General features: G+C 46.4%; 2 protein-coding genes across 9 annotated transcripts in view; one reads left to right on the forward strand and one right to left on the reverse strand.

The window, feature by feature from the left end:
• The first annotated feature begins 43 nt into the window (after window positions 1–43).
• Window positions 44–10,572, forward strand: Stard5 (StAR related lipid transfer domain containing 5). Its single transcript, XM_034505948.2, has 6 exons — window positions 44–206; window positions 805–854; window positions 1,196–1,328; window positions 4,982–5,099; window positions 5,844–5,937; window positions 8,714–10,572. Exons 1-6 carry the CDS (start codon window positions 108–110, stop codon window positions 8,859–8,861), a joined length of 642 nt encoding a protein of 213 aa, XP_034361839.1. The 5' UTR covers window positions 44–107; the 3' UTR covers window positions 8,862–10,572.
• A 726-nt stretch (window positions 10,573–11,298) lies between these two features.
• Window positions 11,299–27,455, reverse strand: part of Il16 (interleukin 16) — a 139,928-nt gene continuing 123,771 nt past the window's right edge. For all 8 annotated transcript variants that reach the window (XM_076937108.1, XM_076937096.1, XM_076937099.1 and 5 more), the window contains 7 exons: window positions 23,380–23,524; window positions 20,054–21,137; window positions 19,183–19,351; window positions 17,027–17,128; window positions 14,560–14,818; window positions 14,158–14,280; window positions 11,299–12,390 (listed from right to left, as the gene is read on the reverse strand). In XM_076937108.1, the coding sequence (XP_076793223.1) occupies window positions 12,206–12,390; window positions 14,158–14,280; window positions 14,560–14,818; window positions 17,027–17,128; window positions 19,183–19,351; window positions 20,054–21,137; window positions 23,380–23,524 (2,067 nt within the window). In that variant the 3' untranslated portion in view covers window positions 11,299–12,205. The remainder of the gene's footprint in view (window positions 12,391–14,157; window positions 14,281–14,559; window positions 14,819–17,026; window positions 17,129–19,182; window positions 19,352–20,053; window positions 21,138–23,379; window positions 23,525–27,455) is intronic.

Consider the following 27,455-nt stretch of genomic DNA (forward strand, 5'->3'; position numbering starts at 1 on the left):
TGAAAGAGAGGCGGAGCCTAGGGGCGGGGCTCCAGGCTCCGCCCAAGGCCCAGTTTTCTGCCCAGCAGAACCTGTGTGGCACAACTGGGACCCTGCACATTGGCGTAATGGACCTGTCCTGGGCCACGCAAGAGAGTGAGGCGGTGGCAGAAAAAGTGCTCCGGTACCGGCGGGACGCGTCGGGCTGGAAGAAGTGCCGGGAAGACGTGAGTGAAGGACTGGGCGGGAAAAGGGGTCTAGAGACTGCTCCCAGGGCTTGGAGTCCTCCAAACTCCCAGGCTTCTCTCCCCGAGATTTTCCGCACCCTGGACCCCCGAGGTGGGTTGAGAGAGCGATTCCACTGCGGGTGGATGCTCTCTGGGACTCCTGGAGATCCCTGCCCCTTTCATTTAGAAACCCACTCAAGGTCATCTGAGTGCTATGAGGTTAGGATTGGACCTGAAACTCCCAAGTACCAAGTCTTTCCTCCGTTCATTATTGCACAACCCCGCCGCCAGGGAGTGCCAGGGAAATTGTTTCCTTCCTTGGTGCCTCTGATTTTTTTTTTTTTTAAAGTACTAAATTGCTTAAGAAAACAAAAGTTCTTGGTGGCATTTAAAGGACTGGTGAGGCTTCCACAGCTCCAGGAATCAGCCAGCCAGGATCTCCCTGCTCATCACCTGCCATAGGGACAGGCAGCTACTACATCCATGATCCCAACTGTGCCAGGAACAGGTTGGGTGATCTTGGAGTATCAAGCCTTGAGATTTCATCTCCAAGACTTCCTCTGGTTCTAAAATTCTACAATCCTATGCCTTTTGACAGAATGGAGTTTCAATTTCCTGGAGGCCATCTGAGGAGTTTCCAGGGAATCTGTAAGTGCATACTTTTAACAAAGTTTGTCAGAACCTTGACTCCCTTCCTGGTGTCTCTGGGGTTGCCTCATGAAAGATTCCCATCCACTCTGGCCTTCTGTAATCACTAGTCACCTTCCAGAAAAGCATTAGCTTGTGTTTTGAATCGTTTCTAGCAAACTGTGTACTGTGCGGGCTTTGTACCTGTCTATGCAGGCTGGAGGGGGGATGGGCTAGCATATCTCAGTCCCTTTTCTGTCAGCCTGCCCTAGAAGTGGAGCAAACATGTAATAGACCTGAGATAAAATCCTAAGATAAACAAGTTTAATTGATGCAGTCAGTCAAATTCCTTTCTGTTCCAGGTACCGGGGAGAAGGGATTCTGTGTGGGGCACCAGAAGAGGTGTGGGATTGCATAAAGCCAGTTGCTGGGGGCCTCCGGGAGAAGTGGGATGACAATGTGAGCAGCTTTGAAATTGTCCAGAGCATCACGGATGTAAGTGCCTCCAGCTGTGCTACCTGTAGTGTCTTGTCCTGCTGCAATACCCTGACCTCACCTCTAACATTTGTAGGCAAGAGGAATGCCATGCAGACCAATCAGTCCAGCCGTGGCCCTGGCAGGAAATAGTATGTCTCTGAGAAGCCCAAAAACCTTCATCAGAATCGGTGACCGATAGCTGAGGAATTGGAGAGCAAGACCTGGGCTCCCCAGACAGGAGGCAGGCCTAGATTTAGACTAACGGATCTAGTTTAAAGCATTGTCTCTTGACAGAGCCACTTTGGTCCTTTGCCCACAGAAGGACCACTGCGAGTCTCCTTCAGGAAAGTGTTCGTCCTACAGACCTGCCTTGCCCAGCAGAAAGCCTTGGTGTACAGCAACATTGTTCTGCAACTGCCTTGTCTAGTGTGGCAGCCTCAATTCCATGGGGCCACAGAGCATGGAAAGGTGGCTGGTTTGAAGATATGAAATTGTTCATTTTAACAAATATAAACGTAATTGAAATAGCCACAGGAGACAAGGGAGTGTTATGGGAGACAGCTCCTGTCTTGATGAACCTGTGCTGGCATCACCTGTAACTGTAAGATTGTGCTTCATTTTTGACGGTAGAAAACTCAGAAGAACAGAAAATCACAGTGAAAACAGATACGCAAGCAACTCTAGGGGAGCAGACCTGTGTGGTTTCAATGGCATCTTAGTGTTTGTGTCTAGGACCTGTCTGGCACTGTCTCGTCTGGTGCTTACATAAGCAGGTTAGCATTGTGAAACCTTACAGTATTTTGCAAGCTGTGCAACCAGGTGTCTTTGCTCTGACCCAGAATCCTCATTTCAGTCAGTCTGTTGTCCATAGGAGTTTATGTCAGAGTTGTCTGAAAGATGGGGCAAAAATCCCTGGGAGCAATGGTAATTTTATGTCCTTAATAGTCAAACACAGAATCGAAACACACAGTGAGGATGATGCCGTGTTTCGACTCTTCTTTCAGCCCTGTGGGACCAGGAAGAGGAGAGTGAATTTTGGGCACTGATGTGCCTTGGATATTATTTAACTGTTGCTTTCCCTTAAGAGACGAATAGGCAACCTGGGCTGGGAATCAGACTCTAGCAATTTCACATTTAATTTGAAGTTACCCTTATGCCAAGTGGTTCTTCTTCTTTCTTTCATTTTTTTTCCATATATAGTTAAATAGCTTCCTTTACTAAAGCCAGCTGGTCTAAGTGGGAACATTTGAAGAACCACAATAATAGATATGGTTTTCTTATCCTGGATTAAGTGACACCAGCATTAGAAAAGGAAAAAAATGCAAATGGAATATACAAATTCCTACACATAATGAGTAAAGTTGAGCAACCCTTGGTTAATGCCTTTTCTATATTATGCGAATGCTGTAACAGAAGGACTTATATTATGTGTATGTGATATACCTGTGTGCATGTACACATGCTCTTTTTTATATACAGCCCCATGAAGTATCTCCTACGGTCACTCTCTACCTTTATACATTGAGGCAAAGTCTCTTGCTGAATCTAGAGCTTGCAGTTCTAGCCAGCTTACTCCAGAGATTCCCCTGCCTCTAGAGCCCTTCTGGGATAACAGTGGAGCTAACACTCCCAACCAGCTTGTGTGGGGATTCTAGGGAATCATCTAAGTTCTGGTCCTCACACTTGACACAGCAAGCCTTTTGCCCACTAAGCCACCCCCAGAGCCCTGCATATCATCTTTGGAGGCTCACATGGCTCCATCTCTTTTGCATCTTTTTAACTTACTTGAACCTCTTGGTGTCAGTACAGCGGCTGGTGGGATGAAGAGAATGAAAAGCTCAGAAATCCATAGGCTGTGATACCTGAGCAGCCATAACAATGGTTAACCTGTCAGTGCTCTCAAGGCAGTTACTGGATGTTCTATTCCTGGCCTCAAGCTCTTTATCCTGAAACCTGGGGAAAGAAACAGTGTGATAGGTAAAGAGAAGCTGCCAAGTGCACATAGATAAAGGAGCTAGCTGGTTCCCTACTGCCACATACCTGGAATCCCAGCAGCCGTGCAGATATGAGGATCAGGGAGTTGGGGTCAGCCAGACTATGAGCACCACATTAGGCAGGGCTACATTTCAATTCAATAAACAAAGCAAGCCACCAAAAAGAAGTATGTTTTTCTTTTTTTTTTTCTGAGACAGGGTTTCTCTCTATAACCCTGGCTGTCCTGGAACTCACTCTGTAGACTAGGCTGGCCTCAAACTCAGATATCCACCTGCTTCTGCCTCCCAAGTGCTGGGATTAAAGGTGTGTGCCACCACTGCCTGGCTTGTTTTTCTTAATCAGTATGTAATTATTTTTCTTGAACTTTGCTTTATATAGCCCACTTTTTTTTTTTTTTTTTTTTTTTTTATTAAGACAGGGTCTCTTTATGTAGCCCTGGGTGGCCTGGAACTCAATATATAGACCAGGCTGATCCCCCTGCTTCTGCCTCGTAAGCTTACAAGCTTACACCAACATGCTCGGCCTCCCACTCCATTTTAGCCCTCATATGATGCATGTGGATGTTTGGACATCACCATATTTTATTAGAGATATTCTTGTAAATTTTTTGTTTAAAAAAAACTGTTCTAATCATGTACTTCTTTTGATCACAAGACCTTTTTTTTTTTTTTTTTAAGTACTAGACTGAGGTATGAATGTAATTTATTAAGGTAACATGATTATGTTAGAAATTTGGATAAAGAATGATTAAACACAAAGAGAAAAGAATTGTTTTATCTCTGTGTGAGATATGTGGGAACTCTTGGTTCTCATTAATTCATGTGTCCGTGAAGAGATTCAGCTTGTTGCCAGAGAGACATAATCTTCAGCAGACACTAGGCACAGAAGGAGAGAAAGCACAGGCTGCTGGCTGCTGGGGAACTTACCCAACCTGAAGAGCAGAGAAACCAGGAACTAGTAGGGGTCTTGCTTGTTAAGTGAAACAGTGAAGGTAAGGGGGGACAAAGACCCTTCTAGGTGGTGTTCATCAGCATGATTTGGACAGTCCTCAAATATCCTTCCTAACTCTTAATAGAAGATGGGTAAAGGATGCGTGGATAGGACATGAACCTGGAGTGAACTTATGTCTGTAACAAGTGCCTCTGTCTTCAGTATTCTTAAAAATAGACTTTTCCCTCAGGCTCCAGATGGAATCAGAAGATGTTACGGTTGTAGAAAATAACCATTACTTCCACTGTGCCTGCTGCAAAGTACAGGAGTTCAGAAATGGACTTGTTTCTTGGACTGTGCTTAAGAAAGGCAAACTGACATTCTGAGCCCAGTATGGGTCAAATATTGCAGTCAGAATTCCTAAAGATCTGTAGCACCCCTAGGGATCTTGTACCCTGAGCAGTGCAATCTAGGATGATACTAGATGGGTAACGGAGAAGACCCATTTTGTAGAGACACATTGTTCTCAGGTGAGTTGTTTTATGAAGAAACACAAAGATGAAATTGTTTGAAAAGTGATAATATCATTTTGGCCTCAGTGCACCCACTGGAAAGTGCCCAAGTGCCCCCCAGGCTTCCTTTTGTCCTGCTTGCAGCACCCATATTGCCCATGCATTTCATTTCCCAGATGCTGGGTATGAGTTGGACTTGTCTTCAGCAGACCTGAGCCTCCCTTGTTTTGGCAGATGCTGTGTGTGAGCAGAACCTCCACGCCCTCAGCTGCCATGAAGCTTATTTCTCCCAGGGACTTTGTGGACTTGGTGCTAGTGAAGAGATATGAGGATGGCACCATCAGCTCCAATGGTAAGTGGCAGTAGGTGTTTATTGGCTGTCCTAGATGCTGGGCTCTCTCTTATGCACCCCTGATCTTCAAGGAAAGCTGGGTGATTGGAAACCATCAACAAGCTCATGTGTTCCATCCTCTTCCCTTGTAGATCGCCATAGGGTTTAAAATGGGGAGAGCATATACCTGGGCTTTATTATGTGTGTCCCAGATTTTTGTCAGCACTGTTTTTATTTCTGCTGATCTCAGTTTATGCTATGGACATGCAGATAGCAGCTAATCTCTGTGTATGTCAGTGTGTCAAGTCCACAAGAGCATCTTAATCTTATGGTTGTTTTCGGTATCGTTCCTGCCCTCTGGGGAGCAGAGCCTAGTGATTCCTTTGTATCTACCCCTGGGGAAGATGGGGAACACAACCTCCTTTCTGTGGAGTGTGAGAGGAATCTTTCTTCTACCCTGAGCCTTATATTCTAGAATGTTCTTTCTTCTGAAATTCTTAAAGGGTTGGAGAAAACCATGTGTGTTCATGAGTGAATGTGTGTGCATGTATCTGAGCATTTGTGTTTGTCGGGGGGTGGGGGGGTGAGATGCATATGTGTGAACTGGAATGCGTGTTAGTGTGAAGAAGTTGGCAGGTGGCAGAACCCCTTGCTGGCATGCTGGGCTTCAGTCACTTGGCCTGTGCAGATGGAGGATCTTCAGTGCTGGTGGTGGTGACCCTGTTGTCTGAAGGTGAGTTCACTGACTTCATGAATGTCTTCCAGCTACTCACGTGGAGCATCCATTGTGTCCCCCAAAGCCAGGTTTTGTGAGAGGATTTAACCATCCATGCGGGTGCTTCTGTGAACCACTGCCAGGGTAAGGAAAGTAGGTGGAGAACTTTGTCGTAGACCTAACCGTACCACCACTGTGAACTCAGAAAACAGGCATTTAGACTATAATCTATAAAAATAATATCGATATTACAAAATGCATTGTCACACATAAGCATGCATGACATAAGGTGCCACTGTAGGTAGCACCTGACAAAGGGGTAAGGAGGCATTACCAGATTAATTTTTGTTGTTGTTAACTCAGACTTCTGCCTCCCTCTGCAACCAGTTACTGGGGTTAAAAGGATGTCCAGCCACCAGGTGTCCAGCCATACAGGACAGGTCAGGCAAATGTCCCAGCCCCACTGGGCAAATAAGCAAACTGAGAGTTAGGATAGTTAAGTGATGTGTTCACAGTCAAAGGTCAGGAGTGTGGTGTACTGCCTGAGCTCCAGATCTTCTGCACTTTCTGAAGATACACAGTAGACTAAAGTAGCTCCAGGAACAAACTACCCACCCTACATTCACCCAGTGACCACCTTTCTTTATAAGAAATGGGACAGATCTCAGGGCGTGGAGGACAGTTCTGAGACCATGTTGTGAATCAGCCCTGGAAAGAAACCAGAGAGCTCTGAATTCACTCAGACACAGCAGGGTTTCCCCAGGAGTTCTCTGGGTAATAAATTACCTGAAGGTCCCAGGTTTATAATGAGCACTACCCAAGTTAACAGGGAGAGGGATTGCACGTGCTCATGGGTCCCTGTGTTTCCTGCAGATAGCCAGAGGGGAAGGTGTGAGCTTTCCAACGCAGTTCCAGGAGGCAGGTCTCGGTGCCTAGAATATTACTAAAACCCAGACAGAGCACCCCCACAGAACACCATGTCTGCTAAGCTGTCTCTCCAAACAGCTCTTGGAAGGCTTTTCTTAAATGTCACAAAATCTTGAATTTGACAGTAGTAAAGCATGTGTGTGACACACACACACACACACACACACACACACACACACACACACACACACACACACAGCTTTAGTCCAAGTACAGGGGAAACCAGACCCTCTGGCATGGGCCTAGAAAACTACCCTTGACTATTTGTCCTTGCTGTGTTCCCACCAGTCAGATGCTGAGACCTGCCCTGCCCTGCCCTGCCCTTCTTTCCAGCTTGCAGGGCATACTGCAAGGAGTGTCTAGACAAGTAGGAGCAGAGCCCTTTCTCCGTGAAGCTGAGTCTTAGGGCTGGCTCAGGGAACACACAGTGTGCAAAGTTTAGCCTATGTTACAATGGTGATAATCTAGGTTCTATAATAGAGGTGGGTAGGCCTGAGAGGTAAAATAACTACCCTAAGACCACGGACGGACTCAACATGTGATAAAGCCACAGCTTAAACCCAGCCATCTGTCCTTCATGTTCACTATGTACTTTTTCTCTCTTTTTTTTAAAAAAAGGAAAATACAGATAACAAACACCTGTTCTTTGAGTGCTTAATTCTGATGGGGTGGGAGAAGATAAACAAGGCACAAATGAAAATAATTATGTTCTATATACACTAGGAATTGCTTACTGCACAATAGGTGCTGTGTAGAAAACTAAAGGACAATGGAAGGATCTGGGGTACGGTGGAAGTAAGTCACCCCAGAGGTCATCAAAATCCTCCCTGATTGGAGCCTCACGTGGCACAGTGGCCTGTGCAGGTGCAAGGTTCCTCTTGGTGACAGGAAGCAGGTGTGGCAGGGGGAACAGGACAGGAAGAAGCCACTGTGTTGGATCAGTGGAGCCAGGCGAGAGGCCAGGAAGTGTAGTCATTGAGAAAGCAGGGCCAGGCTCCTGTAGCCATTTTCGTCTGAGTAACTAGGAGCTTTAGAGAGGTCTAGGCAGCTGTGCTGTGACTTCAGTGTAAACTGCTTTGTGCCTGGAGTAGGAGGAGCTGTGATTCAGAGCAAGAGGCCACACTGGGAAGCGGGGCTATGTCCAGACCAGATCTGGAGGTGTCTGGGGTCAGACTATCTATGATAGAGGGAAAGTACCTCAGAGGGCAGGAGAGTCTTGGGAAGAGGCAGCATCAGGGCTGCATTTGTGATGTACCTGCTGTATGCAGGGAGCATTCTCCATGCTCCGCATGTGTTCTGATGAATGTGTCAGGACAAACTCCTGGCTTTCTCTGTGAAGACAGTCATGGCGCCTCTGAGCCTTCTTTCATCCATGCAGACTTACTCCATGTGTCTTTCTTTCCCCACGATGTCTGTCTCTTCTGTGATGTTCTCCCATCAAGCCCAGGGCTCCCCAGAGAGAAACATAATCACTAACTCTTACTTACCTGTTCAAGTTTCCAAAGAGAATACAGCTGAGTGACTATGAGGGATAGCCTAAGCTCAGGGTGGGTATCAGTGGGAGGTAGTGAAGGAGGGAGAACATGGAATCTGACAGAGCTGAAGATTTGTGCCTCTCCCTCTCTCTCCCTCTTTCCCTCCCCTCCCCCTTCTGTCTTTCTGTCTGCACAGGGGGAAGCTGATAGACAGCTCCGGCTACACAAAGCCCAGGAGGGGTTGGAGGGATAGGTTATCAATAGCCATCAGAAGCATCTGCATCTGTCCTACCCAGGGCATGGCACCAGCTCCCCAATGTGTTCATAGCAACTGTGTAGTGTGTTCCCTAGAGGATATGCTATTATCCACAACAAGGAGGTTGAGAGGAGTCCCAGCAAATGAATCTAGTGTAGGAGTAGAAATGACCACCATGTCTGGGCCACATCTGCTGGTCATGACTCTTTGCTGCATATGTCCATGATACATATCTAACCCACCTTTGCTATTTCTTCTTCAGGGAGCCCAACAAAACCAACCTGGTCACATTCTTCCAGACAGACCTGAATGGCTACCTCCCTCAGAGTGTGGTGGACTCCTTCTTTCCTCGCAGCATGGCTGAGTTCTACCACAACCTTCAGAAGGCAGTGAGGAAATTCCATCACTGACAGCCGCCTGTTGGCAAGGGATGCCTATGGTCCTTCAGGAACTGCAAAGAACCTCAAAGAACACGGAAGAGCTGCTGAGGCCTTTTGAGATGCCATAGTGATCAGCAAATCTCAGGGTACCATTCCAGAAGAACAGCCCATCCTCCCACACCACCCTCCTTCCTCTTGGGCTTGGTGTGGAAGGAGCTGTCAGTCAGCTCGACATGGTGTACACGTACACCTGGCAGGCCAGGGCAGGGCCCACTATGGCAAGTACTCTTTGATTCCTTGTGGTCCAGAGCCCTGTGTGCTGGTTGCTGTCAGACACCTTGTCCCTGTGCTGGTCTTAAGGAATCATCATCCACTGTGGTCGCTAAGTCCTGCTTCCTCTGGCATCTGGAGTTCCCAGACTCCTGTGTTTTCTTTCTGATATGCTTTTGTATACAAATTATTAGCACAAGACTTTTCCCCCTTTACAAATGTGTCAACTTGGAAAATGATGTTTTAAATCAAAGGATGAGCCTTAAGGAAAAACACTTTCAACCTAACTTTTGTGGTATCTTCCATCAGAATCATCTCTTCCTATCTGTTTTTCCCTTCACCAGTTAGAGTTCACATCCCCATGAAACCAGTTTGTATCTGTCTCAGGCAAGTTTGTGTGTTTGGGAAGGAGGGTGAGTTCTTGTGGCCCCTGTAAGTGACTCTAAGCGGGGCCAGCTGTTCCTGTATGTATGCTGGACTCTGGGGAGAAGAGCCCCCTGGCATTTATACCTCACTATGCCCTCAGTCATGATGGTGAGGCAAGGGTGCTGGGCTGTCCTGGCCCCATCAGGTTTTGCTGCCATTAGGAAGGAAAGAAGGATGTCTCCTGTGCTGTGAGACTGTTCACACCTATCCTATCCAACACTGACCACAAAGCCTGACATTCCTTTAGGGACAAAGGGTATCTCCTTAGCTTTTCAAACAGATTTATATTCTTGCTTTCCATCATATGGAGAAAGGAAAGATTTCTGTCAGCTGACATTGTCTTCAGACACATGGTGGCCTCGATGTCCTCAGCTGCTCCCCTTTAGTAGATTTTAATAGTTCCCCTACTCTTTCTCTCTTTGTTCTTCTCACTGTTGTTGTGGTTCGGGTGGCTCCGATTTAGTCAAAGGGACACACTTTAATTTTGATGAGGCTTGTTCAGAATTTCCCGAAATCTGTATAGATCTGTCTGATTTTCTTGCTGCTGCCCTGTTCCCTGGGGTTTGGATGCTGACTGTTGATTGCTTTCTGTGATCTCTCTCTGGTTTTGTCTCCATATTAAGCTTACTTACTTGCTGTACCATTATTTTGGATGTGACCCACCTTGAGGTTTTTGAGACAGGCTTTCTCATTGGCTTTAGACTCACCAAATAGGCTAGACTGGATGACCATCAAGTTCCAGGGACCAGCATCTTTCTGCTTCCCCAGGTCTGGAATCATGTGTTAAATGGTACCCCATCTGGTTCTTCTTTTTGTTTTTGTTTGTTTTATTTGTTTTTTTTTTATTTGATTGGTTAGTTGATTGGTTGGCTGGTTGGTTTTTTGTTTGTTTGTTTGTTTTTTGTTTTTCTTGTCTCTGGGGATTAAGTTCAGGTCGCCATGCTTGCACAGCAAGCGTTTTACTGACAACTGTCTCCCCAGCACCACACTTTTTACTGTTAGATCAAATGTACCTTCTATTAAATCTGATAGATTGATATAAAAAGTATCCTGAGTTCCTTTTCTACTTGTCTGCCTTAGAACAGAATTGAGAGTAGACTGGAGATGTAAGCATGCCAGCTCCAGTAACATGCTGTCATTTTTCAAAGTGAGGCTGACCTGTCCAAGAGTCACTGAAGGGCCTTACCCGAAGAGAGGATCCAGCTGGGATTTCTGAGTCCAGTTCCAGCAAATATTTCTGGCTTTCAATTCTGGAGAAGCCAGCAAGCTATAGTAGCAAGCTTCCATTGGCAATGCCCTGAAATACATGGGCTCTGGTGGTTTATCTGTGACCCTTGCCAGGACTTCCCATGTCATCTGTATTTCATGGAATGACTGGGGATGAGGATCTGAACCCCCAGACCTGTACAAACTACACTCGTTGTGGATAATCGACAGTCACATTGAGTTGCCCTGAGCTTGGCTATCAGCTGTTCAGAAATAACCAAAGCAAATATTGTACTGGCCATGCACATGCTGCCAACATGCTAAGCGGTTGTTTGTTTGATTTTATTCCCTGATGTACTATGTTTTAAAGCTCCTGGGCCTGCTCATGTCACAGAAGGAATGACTAAATCTCTGCCCTACCACCACACCCTAGCCAGACAAGCTATTTATTGTTCTGGGGTTCAGCACCCTCTAATACACTGATGCAGGACTGCCATTGGTGAAGTGGCTGTGGTCACTAATGACTATCATTTAATATCAAGCAGAGTGCCTGACACATGACAGATAAGACATTAGTAATAATTTTATTTTATGTTCTTATTCATGCTGGTTCATCATATCTGTCCACACCTTAACTCACACTACACGTCTCTGTCTTCTGGTTTCCCTCCTTCTAGGATTTCAACCTAACCAAAAAGTCTTCTAAGTGTTTGAAAGTGTTCTTCATGATATGCTGCATCTCACAGAGCTGTTTCTAACAACATATCTCCTTTCCTTAAACCCAGGCAGGTTTTTGCCTGCTCTCAGCAGGAGTACAGCAGAAGCAATGTTATGAGTCTTCAAAGGTAGAACATTCAAAAGGCACACCCCCACCTGGCTCTGTTGCACCCAGGCAGCACAGTGCAGAATCAGTATGGTACAGAAGCATCAGCAAGTAGCATGATGCAGAATCAATCAGCATGGTGCAGATGCACCAACCATGAAGAGACTTCCCCAGTCATCACCCAGCACCTCTGGGGAGAGGCACAAGCCATGACCCTTCACAGGACCCCAGCCCAGCCTTGACTTGCTATAGCTGATGCTGAGGAGTTCCCTCTAAGACATGAGATGCAGGAGAGAAGAAAAAGCGTTGCCATGGGGTGGCTTTCATAGTCCCTACGTGATTTTCAAATCAGGCCACTTGTTTCATGGCAAACTGCAATACAACCATTTTATTACAGCGCCAGAGTATTATCACTAAGCTGTCTATATACAGTCTATGGTTTGTGTCAGCCACCTCTGAGTGACTCGGTCCTGACATTTGGAATAACCCTCTTGATGGGCAGTGTGCCAGAAGGTCCAAACCTGAGCAGCAGCTACCAAAAGCACACCTGTGCTTTCCCCAGCCTGGGTGAGGTGGGCAGCAGAGACCCTGAGAATCTGCAATTACTGGAGCTTCGTGCTCCTGCTTTGTCTCAGCATTGGCGTCCTGTCTACAAGTCTGCAGAAGCTGTTTGCTTGCAGTGGAAGCCATTCCTCCTGATGACTATAGTGACAGGTCCATCAGGTAATGCCTTGATGACATTCCAGGCTTCAAACCGTGTAAGACCTTGCACAGCAGTGCCAGCGAGCTGCAAGATCTCATCCCCTGGCTGGACCATCTCACCTTGTTCTGTCCCTATAAAGAAAGAGAAGATGACAGGTGATCTTGGGCTTTGCGGGTAACAGGAACAATAAAAGACACTTTCTGAGGAGCCAGGAAAGCTTACAAGTAGATAGCACACCCATCTTTCGGAGCCTGTGAAACATTTATTTCACAGCATGGTGGCCCAGAGCTTGGCTCTCTGGGGCATAGAAAGCGCCAAAGACAATGCTGTTTTTAAGTGAGGAGCTAGCAGGCAGTCTCAAGGAAGAGCCTGGTTAGGGACTTCCACAATCCCTAGAATACCCCTGGGGTTCTGTGTCCTCACTAAACCTCTCTGTTGATTCCCTGATTCATACTGACAACCTACTTCTGATGACATCATTAGCAATGGATGGGAAGAGCTGCCGAGACATTTGTGAAGGAATCATCACAGGGTTTTTTTGGCTTCAAACAGCCTTGGAAGAACTCTGTATCCACTCAGAAAGATCTAACCCTGCATGCACTCATAACCCTGCATGGTGCCTACCCAGTCAAAGATGCATGCAGAAATCACAAGGTCTTCTTTTACTGTTTATATTGAAGGGACCTCCCCTGCCACTACACACACACACCATTCTTGACACCTTGGCCTTAACCAATAGTGAATAACAGTATAGAATAATAATGAAAATATAGTTAGGGATATTGAGCAATGCAGTGGGCATTTTGCTGGTGTTCTGCACCCATGGAAGCATTCCCTGGGGGTACACAAGAGTAGATTCCCTTTTCACAAGCATGGAAACCAGAGACAGAGAACCTTTATTCAGAGCTTGAAAGTGGCTACTTGTAGGATCTAAGTTTGAACTCTTGTCTTGCAGGCTCTGGCGTCCACATCCCATGGCACCACACCTGCCTGTGGCTAGAGGCTCATTCCCATGTGTTGCACATGGGCCCACAATAGTGAAGCGACTTTCCACTGTGCATGGCAAACCTAACATTAGAACCCAGGTCTTACAGCTGGCCATTGACCAATGCGCCTTTATCCACATCCCTATCCCCTTGCCCAAGACTTCCAATTAAGAAGTAGCAAGGTGTTGCAGATATACCTGCATGGTAGCTATAAGGCATTCATAATTTTCTGGAGAAAATCCATATCCAGCTGACTCACATGTCAGATTATCAAGCAGCCCAGTCTGTGACCGATAAGATATCAAATGGAAAATAAACACAAGAATCGATGAATGCAGGGCTAGGGTAAATCTAGCTAGGCTATCGGACAAGTGCCTGCCTCTGGCTTTATTCAAAACCTCAAAATTGTATGCATCATGGATTATTTGGTTTGTTCAAGACAGACTCATGCATATAACCCAGGCTAACTGTTTATTGACTTCACTATGTAGCCATGGGTGACCTTGAACTCCTGATCGTCTTGTCTTCACCTCAGTCTTATCACAGCTGTATCATTTTGAAGCACATTGATGGGAATAGTATTGATCTCTCTCAGTGCATCTTTTAATGCCTCTCAACTCTGTGCCTCAAGTGAGTGCCTTACTTGCCTCTTCCTAACCTTGATCCTGTCAAGCTGATCCAAGCCCAGGGCTCGGTCATGGGAGAGTACCCAACACAAAGAGAAGTTCGAGCAGGGCTGAAAAGGGGCACAAGGTCACAAAAGCAGAACTGAACACAGAAATCAACACGTGACTCAAGAGAGTGTGGGAACCTACCATGACCAAAAAGATTCTCAGGAGTTCTAGGTTTGGGGGTGTTTGATGCATAGTCACGACTGAAGAGAATGTACAGGAAAAAAAAAAAGGAGCCTACCTTTGAAAATCCTGTTTATGGTAAGAGGCTTGTCACCATGCAGGGAGCCCTTTCCACCCTCCAGGCTGAAGCCCAGCCCTGCGGAGGTCTTCTCCAGTGTCACTGTGTAGACAGTGGCCTCCTCTGCAGGGGAAATCACATGGGCTTGGTCAGTGGTGTGCTCTTCTCTCAGGCCCAGCTCCCCAGGCTGATGCTGGCTGCTCAACTACACATACCACAGACACAGCCATATACACTCATGCAGAAACAGACTCAGATCTCTGCAGCACATCATGCATGCTAGGAAGGTATGATGTCAGGACCACACAGTGCCACCAAGCATGGATCTAAATGGCCAAAGACGGAACGTGGCTCAAAAGGAGCCACTCCCCACACCAGCCCCCACTGCACTGGATCACTTACTAGAGTCTACAGAAATGTCACTGGCTGCTGAAGCTGATGCTGCAGAGTCAGTAGAGGAGTTCAGGTCTTGAGTGGCCTCCACAGTTGCCCTCCTGGTGACAATCACAGCTTGCCTTGGGTCCCGAGCTTGGCGAAGGATAGCTAGGGCATCGTTGTGGGTAGCGCCCTTGAGAGATTTGCCATTGATGGAAAGAACCTCATTGCCTTTCTGAATTGTGCCTTCCTGGGAAGCCAGCCCATTTGGAAACACTCTGTGAACCTGAACAAGCCAAGAGAGTCAGGAGTCACAAACCACGCAAATCAGATCCCTTTTTGTGCTGGCAGAGGCCTCTGAGACAGGTATCCAACTAACCCCCAGAGGAAGTTAGGCCAAAGACAACACAGACCAACTATATCTCAGGGCAGAGTAACTGGACTGGGCCAGCATTCCAGAATTCCTTTTCCTTCTCTAGTTAGGGAAGAGACCAACATTGATGGCCAGTGAGTACTCAGCACTCTTCCCACACAATACCCTTGACCTATCCTATAACCCCAGCCTCTCCCAGTGAACACCTTCTGCCCTACTTACTCTAGAGTAAATACTCTTACTTACTTCCATTCTCATTCCTGAGAATGGTTTCCTGGGAAAACTGAATCTAGGGCTTATTGAGAGATATTTATGAGAACAGGTTTCTAAGATCAAAGACATTTGGTGACACCCAAATTTTTAAAGAAAATCTCCAAAAGTGTTCATTGTTTAAAGATGTTAGCAATCCTACAATGACAATTTATGTCTTTGTTCTCTGAGTAAGCAATGTAATACACATGGGGGCACCCCAAATGCATCTCAGGAGAGCGTATCATTTCAGGAGAGATGTTCATGCCCCATTTTCTATAGGAAGTACTTGAGGTACACTATCCAAAGCTGTCTAGACCTCCTTATTCTTTAGCTGGTCCCTTTTTCCTTTCTGCGTGATGTGCAGGATTTAAAAAAAAAACAAAAAACTATCTTACAGTCAGAAAGACAGCTCAGTGAGTAGAGGTGCTTTACCACCACACCCGAGGCCTGAGTTTGATTCCCAGAGACATGCCACACACATGGTCTGGATCATGAACTCAAGAGGGCCAGAAACCCTGTGGGTCAACAACTGGCCACCAGAAGCTGTGGGCTAATGACAGTAGCCCAAGCTGCTCAGATCGACTAGGCCAGAAATCGTTAGGTGTCCACAGATAAAGATGCTTAGAATAGAGGTCTGCTCACCTCCCCGTGCTCTCCCAGACTTTAGGTCCTGGAAACAGGAGACGGGGAATAGGCTCTGCAGACTCTGAGTGAGCACTGTGGTGTGTTAGCCTGCACATGGCACAGTACTCTCTTCTATCCTTTGGCTGGATCCTACTGAGCTCAGCCAACCAACAAGTCAGTTGAACATTCGAGCATGCTCAGTTATCAACTGTCCACTTGAACATTTGAGCATGCTCAGTTATCAACTGTCTACTCGAACGTTATCATTTTTTAAGTAGATAAAAGGAGGACAGCCCTCTCCTTTGCAAGAATTTACCTTTCATGGGCTCCTCTTTACATAGTGTGGAAAAGTCTACATTCCTAGTCTAGAGGTTTCTAAAAATGCCCTGTGGCCATAAACTGAACCTATCTAAATCCTTGTGAGTGCCATGATTTAAATTTCCAGAGGAAATTATATGATACTGTATCAAAGTTGTCCCCAATTCACCCAAGTGTATGCACACATATGTGTGATTGCAGCAACATGTATGTGCACATACATGTGGAAGTCACAGAACAACCTCAGATGTCACAGCTTAGGCACCTTTCCCTTTGTTTAAGACATGGCCTCTCACTAGCCTAGAACTTGTCAAGTAGGCTAGGCTGGCTGACCATTGAGCCCTGGGAAAATGCCTGTCTTTGCTTCCCCAGCTCTGGGATTACAGATGCACTTCCATGCCCAGCTTTGCTTGACCATGAATTCTAGGCATCACACTGAACTTCCCATGTTTGCGAGCCAAGTGCTTTATTGACCGAGATATCTCCCTAATTCTGATCTCCATTTTTAATATACCCTCTACATATTTTCAAAATTATAGAGATTAGGGCTTAAAGCTGTACAAACTTCCCGTTCAGATGTTATGGTGTAGAACATGTTTGTGCACACACATGTGCATGTGTGCACATATACACAAGATGTTTTGATACGCCATGTGTATTTCCTGTTTACTTTGTTGTACTGAGGCTGTTCTGGGTACACAGAGACCTTTGTTAAAGGCACATAATACTGAGGGTTACACACAGATCAAAGAGGAGCCCATAGTGTGCCTCTTGAGAAGGATGGTCACCACGACTTTCCTTTAAATCTCCTGTCCTGTCCCCTGTCTAGTGGCCTGGTGTTCCCCCACAGAAGACCCCTTCCAGGCAAGTCTTCTGACCCCCAGGAACCCACTCTGGCTCTGACATGTCCATCCCTGAACCACTCACCGTGATCACCTTGTTTTCTAGATCTGCCCCTCCTGCCAAGCTGAAGCCAAGGCCAGCACCTTCTTCCTTGTGTAAGATGGTGACGTGAATGCTGTCTAATTGCTGTGGGTGAAAATGCATACATTCACAAACACAGTACTGCAGCAGCGTGAACAGTTTAACACATGCTTTGACACAACACTGGTTTGTTTTATTAAACACCAGCTGGGCCAGTACTACCACCTCCTCAGACTTCAGTCTCATCACATAGGAATTACAGGAAGCTTGGGAGGGTAAACAAATATATGTAAAACAGCAAGCCCAGCTCTCTTCTGTTCCTACTCACCCACTCACACCCACTTCCCACAGGCCGGGCTGCACATTGCAAAGTCAGCTAGAGAGCCCTGCAGGCTGGAAGATGCTGCTTTACCATGGCATTGTGAGACAAGGGCAGGATTTGGATCAACCTCTCAGAGGCCAGTGCTGTTTCATAGGAGCTGCCTGCTCCTTCCCCCACAGGCATAGCAGCAGTAAATGACCTAGTTGGCATCTCACTCTGTCATACATGCACATACAAATGTAAAACAGGCACACAGGCACAAACGGAAACTCTCAGTCAGGAGCCAGGACAACTCTCCTACACTAACCAAAGGCAGAGGCTCCCATTCTAGTCTCGAGCTAGATCCTGGAGCTCCAGTGCCCACAAGAGCCATGGAGGTCACATACATGGGCAAGATGGACAGGCATGAGACAGGCACAAAGAAGGCGGGCCAAATATGTCTGCATATTAGGATTGGCAACCTCAGAGGAAGGCAACCCAAGTGCTACTGGCTCATTCCCTTTAGACAAAACACTCAGAAATATAGGACTTATGACATTCAAGCACTTTAAAAGATCAAATAAATTTTATTTTCAGGCCCATAGCTCTCGGACAACTAGTTCGTATATGGTACTAGGAAATAAAAACGTGACAAAACAGTTCATTGGCTGTGGGCTACCAGAGTCCCCTGACTTGAAGGCCTTCTATGATCTCTTAATGTGAAATTCCCAGGTCAGAGAAGGAACCAGACTGTGAAGGTCTCATGGAACCACACGGCCCACAGATATCAAATTATTAGGAGTTGATGATGGTGATGGTGGTGGTGGTAGTGGTGTGTGTGTGTGTGTGTGTGTGTGTGTGTGTGTTTTATTTTTTTGTTTTTGATTGACTTGTGGGTGGTTGCCATACTAGAAACAAAGTCTTCTACTGACACTTTAGATAGGCAGCTCAGAACTTGAAGTTTTCCTCCTAGCTTATTATTTTTTTATTGATTCAGGTCTTAGGGACCAATGGCTACAAGTGATTAGCGAGACCCTGTAAAGAGAAAGCACAGCCCCAAGGCAATGTGGGTTCATCAGACTTAACTACCACACCTTTGACCTTGAAAGGGCAGCCATGACTCTTCCAATAAAAATAGAGTTGGTCCTTCCCAGTCTTCATTATCCCAGTGCAGATATAGGGTATGGAGCCTCAGAAGCTTCCAGAGAGTGAGATCCACAATGCCAACTCTTGACTGCCGGACCCAGCTCTGGCTGGGCTATTTCCTCTCTAAGCCCCATTGGCTGTGCTCAGCAACTACATGGGAAGTAGAGCTTTCAGGCTGAGACACAAGGCCCTCCTGAGCTCACCTTGAGGTGGGCAGAGGAAATAATGAAAGCTTCAAGGAGAGAACTTACCTCATCTATACTCTTCACCACTGGTAGTGCTACACCATGTGGCTTCTCTCTGGACACTCAGGCCAGGTCAGTAGCCCATGGGATGTTGGCATAACACTGAGAATGAGCTTAGAGTCAGAGCACCCTGGCTCCGTGACCATGGACCTCCCTTCTCATTCATAAAATGGCAAAAGATACCAGGACCAGGGGCCTGGCTACACAACACACACACACACACACACACACACACACACACACACATCCCAGCCCAGCCCAGCCCAGCTAAGAACAGGTGTTAACACTTGCTGTGTCAAGTGACATGGTGTCCCTCTACCACTGACAGGACAAAACCTGACCTGTTGCCACCCAGCACCATAACAAACCTTAAGGCCCATGAACTTCTTTAGCTATTTCCCCTCTGGCTCAGCTAGGATGACAAACAACAGCCCTTGTCACTGCAGATGTGCACCCAGGCAACCTACCTTCAATGTCGCCTCGTCTAGGACTCTCACTTCCTCAATGAGTTTTTTCAGTTCTTCTGCGCTCAGCAAGGAGATAACTGACTGGCCAGCCTGAGAAGAACAGTGGTTCCTGTCCTCGGGTTCCCCGGGCTCTGTGAGACCTTCTGAATATTCTCTCAGCTCTGAAAGGCTTTCACAAGCAGAGATAACACAGTGTGAAAAGCAAGATTCTTGATCAACTCCATCTTGCCAGGGGCTCTGCGAGCTGCAAGCTATTCGGGAACTCTATTGTTGGATATGGCATATCCACTCTCAGCAGCGCCAACAGTAAATAAATCACAGCTGATTCAAGAGAGAAGACCCAGCCTTGCAGCAGAAGATCCAGATTCCCTACTAACCCTCATATATGTGAAGCTGGTTGCACCCACCTCCTGACTCTAGTTAAAAAGGGAACAGGATGTACAAGCCAGGACTCTGCTCACAGAGTCAGAGGCTGAGCTGAAACTAAATATCCTGCTCCCTCCCAGGTCCTGGACCCATGTGAAGAGCAAAACAGATTCCTACTGGATAGCATCTCCTGACCTCACCCAGAGCTCCTTAAGCCAAGAGTGGACCTTTCTTTTGCCTCCTGTATTTTTGTGGGCAGTTTACCAGGAGCCTGGTAATATCCCCCACTTTCCATCCCAGCCAAGGTCGGCTGTTACGTAAATTACTCCTTAACATGGAAGACAGAACTCCAATGTGCATGTGTACGTATACACATGCACATGCACACACACACAATGAGATGAAATGATGTTTTAAGCAGTGCGTCTGAGAAATGTTTAAGTGCTATATAATGTAAAATAGAAAGAGGGATACAGTGGAGATCAAGCAGGGCACAGACACTCACTTGAGAGAGAACCCTGTGTCAGAGGCCACGGCTTCACCAAACCCCTCTGCAGCTGTGCTGTTGTTGCAAGGTGACTTTGGAGACACCTTCTCCTTGGGGATGCAGGTGATCTGGCCACAAGAGACTGAAGATGGAAGGCACAGCAGGGATTTCATGACAGCAGATGACAGCTGGCTGCTGATGGAATAAAGCTTACTGGCCTTCTCATCCAGCAGCCTTGTCTCGCAGGACTGGGTCCTGGTCAGGGGGAAGCTGCGTGCCCGTTGACTTGGCATCTTGAGGCCTGGTCCTTGAGTATCCTCAGTTTGTGTAGTCAACAGTCTCAAGAGGGGATCTGGAGACAAAGCTTTTGGGCTGGGTCGTGGACCTGGAGGAGGAGACTCAGACACACCTGGGTCCCTGACCTCTGAGGAGTTAGGGAAGGTTGTGGACATAGGCTTTACCTCTGTCTGCCTGTGCTTAGCAGTTACTGTAGCCCCTTGACCCAGGAGACCAGAAAAGCGGCCCCCATCTTGCTTTCCTGGAAGTTTGGTAGTCTCCCCGGAGCTGGGCTGCAGACTCAGTCTCTGGACTCCTCTATCTGGCAATTGTGAGGAGCCAAAGTTTTCAAAGGAGCTGATTCTCTGCCTGATGGAGGAGGAGGCCTGAGACTGTGGCCCTGGGGGGTCCCTAGAAACTGGTGTTGGCTGAATGGCTGAGGCTACTTCTGGGGGTCTTCTGGAGTCTGGGGCATGATTCCTCAGACCTTTCAAGCTCTGCCGAAACCAAGCTGGTTTGGGGGCTACAGGGGGCCCCTTCTTCACAGTGCTGCCATCTGCTGGCTTGTAAACTCTGGGAGCACCATTGGCAGTGTCCATTTTTGACAGGTCCCCCTCTGGGTGGCCCTGTGTCCCATCCTCTTCACCAAGGCTGCTGTTGGGCTGTAGTGGCATATGGCTACGGTTCTCACTCATGATCGGGCTAAATAAGTTTTTGATGCAGTCAGAAATTCTAACCCAAGGGTCTTCAGCAGTGGTATCAAAGCTATAGTCCATCCGTGCCTGCCTCGTCAGCAGCGGGTGTTTTCCTGGGGATGCTGGAGTCTCTGGTGGGCAGAAACAAAGCCAAACCTGAGCATTATACTCTGTTGGGGATTTTCTTCCTAAATTCAAGTTACAATGCTGAAGAGCTCAGGAGCAGAAACCGTGAACGTGGTGAGCGCTGGCGCCAAAGGCTGTCACCTAACTGGGGTACCAACAGGCAAAACTGGAGAAACAGAGGAGAGTGCCATGGACCATCTAAACATCCTAGAACTAGATGTGTTCTTTGAAAATATCTGCTGTCATTTGACAAGAGAGGACTCTAGTCAGAGTCAGGTAAGAGCCCACGTCACCTGATTTCCCACTCTAATGTCCTCTCCACTGTCTAAAGTCGTCACACAGATAATGTAACCAAAGAAAAATGGAAAGTGGAAACAATTCTTTTGCCTTTTAAAGTCTCAAGTTGGTCACCATATTTGATTTGGACTATCTGTGCCGTTCAAAAGCAAGAAGAGTGGTTATGTCCACTGGTAAAGTGTATACAGCTCCTGGGGCTCCCTCATTTCATAGGCATATCTTATACCTACAGACTTGACTTTTTTTTTTGGAAATCACAAAGTCATGTGAGTATGATACTCTGTCCACACTCAGGTCATTGACCTGCTTGCTTGAAAAATAAGTTTTTCTCAATCAAAAGAATTGATGAAACTGTTTTAGGGAGAGAAAAGCTGTGGCGTTGACTTTGAACTTTGGCTACACATCGGACTGAAGGATCCCTTTCTGGGTTCTGAGCTGATATACGTGGGCTATAGCTCGGACAATGGGGATGTGGTAAGCCCCACAAGGAGTTTCATCATCCACTTTATGCCCATCATGTTCTCAGGCTGCCATGTCCAAGGGGCAACATGGCAGATGCTTTCTCAGAATAAGATCATATTAAACTGACATCTACCTGCAGGGGTGGGGGAGACTCTGCACTCAACTCCCTTTCTGAGGAATAGGAGAGGGTGGTGCGTGAGCCCTAGCAGTCAAGAGAGAAGCCACTGGGTCATTCTCTGTGTTCACCATGCCTCATCCTTCTCTATGTACAACTAGGCTGCTTGGACTTTGTTTTAAGGACAGTCTTTATATAAGAAGGCACCCTTGTATGTGGAACACTGCTTCCTCCTATGTCCTGTCACAGTGCCTAGCCGCAAGGGAAGTAGAACTCAGATGATACCAAAGAGGACCCATGCATGATCATGAAGGCCTGGGCGGGTGCTAGTGACTATGGGACTTCAGCAAGGAAGTCTGGCCCTCTCAGCCTCTCTCTACATTTACAAAATGTTCAGCTGTAAGGGGCTGAGATGGTAAGAATGAACGAGTCCAAGGTTCTACAGGCAAGTCCTTTGTAAACATGGGTGTATCCTCAATAAGGTGACTAAGAGAAGGAAGTGTGGTCAGGTGGACCACTCTCCTTTGGTAGGGCACTCTCTGGGTGTCTGGGTGAGATATCGAGATCATTCATAATGCCCTTAACTCTCCAGAGGCCTTCATATATGTGTAGCCTCCCTATTTAACCCTTTGTGACACTGGGAGCTCCTCAGGTCAGGAAGGGGTCTATGGCACCCTTTCCTCCTTCATCCCTGGCAGAAAGCACAGCCTCATACAGCTACCATTCACCATGTGCTAGCTGCAGTGAATCACATATTAGGATTCTCTGTGGCCTTTAATATCTGCTCACTAGTGAATGAGCTGACAAAGGCAACGTCGACGGCCCAGAATCACAGCTAACAATGGGTGAACCCAGGATCCTCTGTTCTTTCTAATAAGCTGCTAAATAACCAAGATACCAGGTTGGGTTTACTGAAGTACCACTTGGATCTACCATTACTATTCACCTCCTTGACATGGTGACAGTCAGCAAGTACTGCTCCGGCTTTTCCTATGCTGCACTCTCAGATTTGGGCATAATGGATGAAGCGTGACTTCTTGCTAACACCCACCTGCTTAGAGTAACTGGGCTATTATAATCTTTGGGCATCTGATCATTTAGACCCTCAGGAATAGATCGCATTCCCAACACCAACACCAACACCCCAGAACCACTGCTTCAACCAGGAAGCGTATCTATCGCTCTAAAGAACACTTCCACTATCCTCTTGCCCCTGCACTCAGGACGCCTCACTGTCCACCAACCTCAGTCACAGGCTGTGTCCACTGTGCCCATGCAAAACACTGACCTCAGACCAAACTCTAGCTTCTACTTAATCCATAGAACTTTCTCCAGAAAGATCTTCCTTCTGGAAGATCCCTATGGTGGCTCACCTGGGCTGGCACTCCTCCTTGGCTCTCCATCTGTGGAGGATGAAGTCTGCGTACTGGCTGCAGGTCCTGAGCAGCAGGCAGCGGTGCAAGGGGTTCTCCCTGCAGTGTCTTCCTGTAGCAGCAGCGGCAGCAGCTCTCTGGTTTCCTGTGGTGTAAACAGGAAGCCAGACTGTGTCAAAACGGTAGTCTACAGCTGCGAGAAGGCAAGGCACTCTTTGACTTGAAAGTGAATATTCAGACACCTTTAGAGGGAAACTCACAGCAGCCATGAGGAAGGGGTCTCTTTTCTCCTGGGAGGTTGCTGTACAGCTAACTCCTCTTAGATGCTCCAGGTGTGCCTAGGCTTCCAATGACCTGTTGTGCCCAATAAGACCATGCATCATAGACACAGAAAATTACCGGCTGTCTGTGATGGGCACAAGAGGTGGGGATAAAAAATATGCTGGCCCCATTTTTGCTTAAAATAGCATGTTGGCCAACTATCTGACCCAGGGAAGTACACACAGGGGCCAATGGAACTGTCTTCTAGTGTTGCCTAATTAAGACCTAAGCCCACTCAGAAGAAAAGCATGTCCATTGCTTGCCTCACTGGTTTTAAGTTCTTTAAATTACATTAGTCATTGTTTATTTATTGTGTTCACAGCCCAAGCCTAAGTATCAGAGGACAATGTGTAGGAATCGCTCCTTCTACCACATGAGGACTGAAGTCAAATCATCAAACTTAGCAACAAGCACAATTACCCATTGAGCCTTCTTGCCAGACCCAATTTTGATTTCGTTTGAGGCAAGGTGTTATGTATCCTAAGCTAGCTTCAAGCTCTCTGTGTGGTCAAGAATGTTCCAAGGGCATGGATGCAAGCCTTGTACCGCCTTACTGTTTTATATGGTATTGGAAGTCAACTCCAGGCTTCTTTTCTACTAGAAAAAAAAAAACACTCTACCAACTGAGCTCCACACTGAGATTCCCAAGCTTAGTGCCTAGTCAGCACCCGACTTCTAGCTTCCCTCTGCAGCACCTAGGGTAACACCATAAATTTATTGCAGATTGTTTTCTCTGTGGAGAGGGCTGCCACCTTAGAATTCTCCTTAAAACAGCCCTGGGAGGAGCTGGATCTCCATCTACTATTTAGGTATAGTAAACACAAAGCCTGAGTGAGCTTCAGGGGCCAGAGGCACAGAGTCAGCAGAAGGCATGTTGAACCTCAGTAGCACAGAAGGCTTGCTAGAGAAATGCTTTGCATTTGGTTCTGGAACAAAGCTGAGACTTTCCTAGGCAACCGAGCATGAGAGCAAGCATGGTGTCCTCTAGAAGAAAAGGCAAAGCCAGGGCCCATATAAATGAGGCTTTTGATGTGTGTGTGTGTGTGTGTGTGTGTGTGTGTGTGTGAGAGAGAGAGAGAGAGAGAGAGAGAGAGAGAGAGAGAGAGAGAGAGAGAAATATTTTACTGTGCTGGGGTGGTCCCAAGTCCTGTCATTCAGGAGTCACCTCTGTGAGGTGACAGCCATCCATACCCACAGATCGTTGGGTGATTTTACAGAGAAGCATATCCAATGACATCAAACTATCTTGAAAAAGACCTTGGTGTATGTCTGTGGTAGTTTGATTGAGAATGGCCCCCAAGGCTCATATATTTGAATTCTTGTTCCCCAGGTGGTGGAATTGCTTGGGAAGGATTAGGAGGTGTGGCCTTGTTGGTGTACATCTATCACTGGAGGTGGGCTTTAAGGTCTCAATAGCCCCCACCATTCCAACCAACCCTCCTCTACTGCACTGTTGTCTCAACATGTAAGCTCTCAGCTAATGCTCCAGCACCATGTCTACCTGCTGACATTTTCCTCGCCATTATAGTCGTGGATTCTAACCCCTTTGGAATTGTAAGACTAATAAGTTCTTTGTTCTCTATAAGTTGCCTTGGTGTCTCTTTACAATGATAGAAAAGGAACTAAGATAATATCTGTGTGTCTGTCTTACTTTTTTTTAAAATGAACTTTATTTTTAAAAAAAACTTACAAAGAAATAAAAAAAATACACTCTAAAATTATCCAGACCCAAAGTCTATACAACAGTTAGAATTGGACCTTGAAAAGGAAGCCGTGAAGCTTCACACTACGTTTTACATTTCCAGGGTCAGATATATTCTATGTACTTGTCTGCCACCAAAAGCAGAAAAAATCCACGATCACATGATCACTAAAATCCTAATTTTCCATCTTCTTCCCAACTTGTTTTCATTCCCTGCATTCAGTCCTTCCTCATACTCTTATGCTCTACTTTTCTTGTTCTGTCTTTGTGTGGTATTTAAAGTACATGTACATTTGTTTACATACATACATATCGTATTGGCTAGATTCAACATACTCTCATATAAACATGTGCTTTATTTCTGAGACTGTATGGCCTGGGCTAATGGTATACATTTTATGTCATCTGTTTTCCTGAAAAAAAATTTTTTCTGAATTTTTTTTAATTTAATTTTTCTTTAAAGCAGAGATCTATTCTATTTTATGGATATCCTTTTCCTCTCTTTCTTCCTTTTTCTCTTTTTTTTTCTTCCTCATGTATGTATGCACTTGTATGTATGTGTGCGTGTTCCTGTGAATATATGGGTGCAGAGGCCAGATGGTCATCTTCAGGTGTTGGTCCTCAGGAACTATCTACCTGTATTTTGAGATAGTCACTCCCTGATCCAGATCCTGATCCCCAAATTGGCAAAGCTGACTGGCAGCAAGCCCCAGGGATCTGCCTGCCTCTGCTTCCCCATGCTGGTTTCATGCTGTTGTTTTTGCCATGGGTTCTTGGACTGAGCTCAGGACCTTATGGTTCTCTGGAGCTCCTTTATGGATTGGCTGTCTCCTCAGAATCCACGTTTTACCTTTTAATCAATACCTCTGATGTTGCATTCTCTTTGGAAAAGGTCTTTAAAAGTTAATCCCAAATTTAATATGATTTCTATAAAAAATTTACTCAGGCAAATGTTTTCTGGCTCAGCACTTGGTGAATGAGAGAGGGAGGAGGTAAAGCAAGAGGATGGGGACTCAGCAGAGAAGACAAAATCAGTTTTTTAAATGTGAGTGTCATTGTGAGACAAAGTGAATGACCACAGAGCCCCGACAGAGGCCATAGCAGGCATCAGACCCACAGGAACTGGAATTACAGGAGATTATTAGCCTCCATGTAGGTATTGGAAATGGAGCTTGGATCCTTTAGAAGAGCAGCCAGTGCTCTTGAGTCATCTCTCCAGGTCCATGGAAAGTATCTTGAAGGTCATTTGGGTACAGGAAATTGGGTTGCTTTTAGTTACATTAAATGTGAAATATGTCATACATATCTGCTTGCGAAGGGTCTTGGGACTCTAGAGAGAAAAAAACTACAGGCAGAAACAAGAGAAGAAAGTAAGAGAAACGAAGGGGAAAGGGAGAAAAGAGAGAAGAGGAATTGAACATGGAGCCACAGGCAGTAAGATCTATTGTGAAAGGTCCAGGAGTGGCCAAGGATGTGTTAAGAATGGTGTAAAAGGTTAATTGCTTCCTGTTTTCTGTCAGACTAGAACCCTGTCTTTGTGATTTCTCTGCCAGCACAACAATGCTCTGTTGATTGTGTGACTAAGTTACAGAAGGGTCTGCTGGCCACAGAGAACACAAAAGAGCAGCCACAGAATGGCCTTTGTGTTAGTGTGGACAATGTTGCTAGTGTGGACAGGGAAGGAAGCCAAAGGCAAGATAGATTGCTCAAGATGTGGGATGCTGAACCAAGAAAGCAGAGAGACAGAGAGACACAGAGACAGACAGAGACAGTGAGACTGACAGACAAAGAGAGTGTGTGGCATAGTTGCACGTACATGTGTTTATATGTATCTGTGTGCTCTCTTAAACACGTTGGCTCCTTGCCTCCAGGCCTTCCCTACAGAACACCTGCTTCCTTCCCTGGCTGTCTTACTTGGCAATGCTCCCTACCCTACATGTGGTCCCACCCAATCAGGAAGCCAAGGAGATTCATCAAGGCACCTGTTCTCCTTTCCTAGGTCTGCAGGAGGAAAGCAAGATATCTACCCTTTCACCATCCTCTTTCTGACTTG

Source organism: Arvicanthis niloticus, chromosome 1 (assembly GCF_011762505.2).
Source record: "Arvicanthis niloticus isolate mArvNil1 chromosome 1, mArvNil1.pat.X, whole genome shotgun sequence".
NCBI lineage: Eukaryota > Metazoa > Chordata > Mammalia > Rodentia > Muridae > Arvicanthis > Arvicanthis niloticus.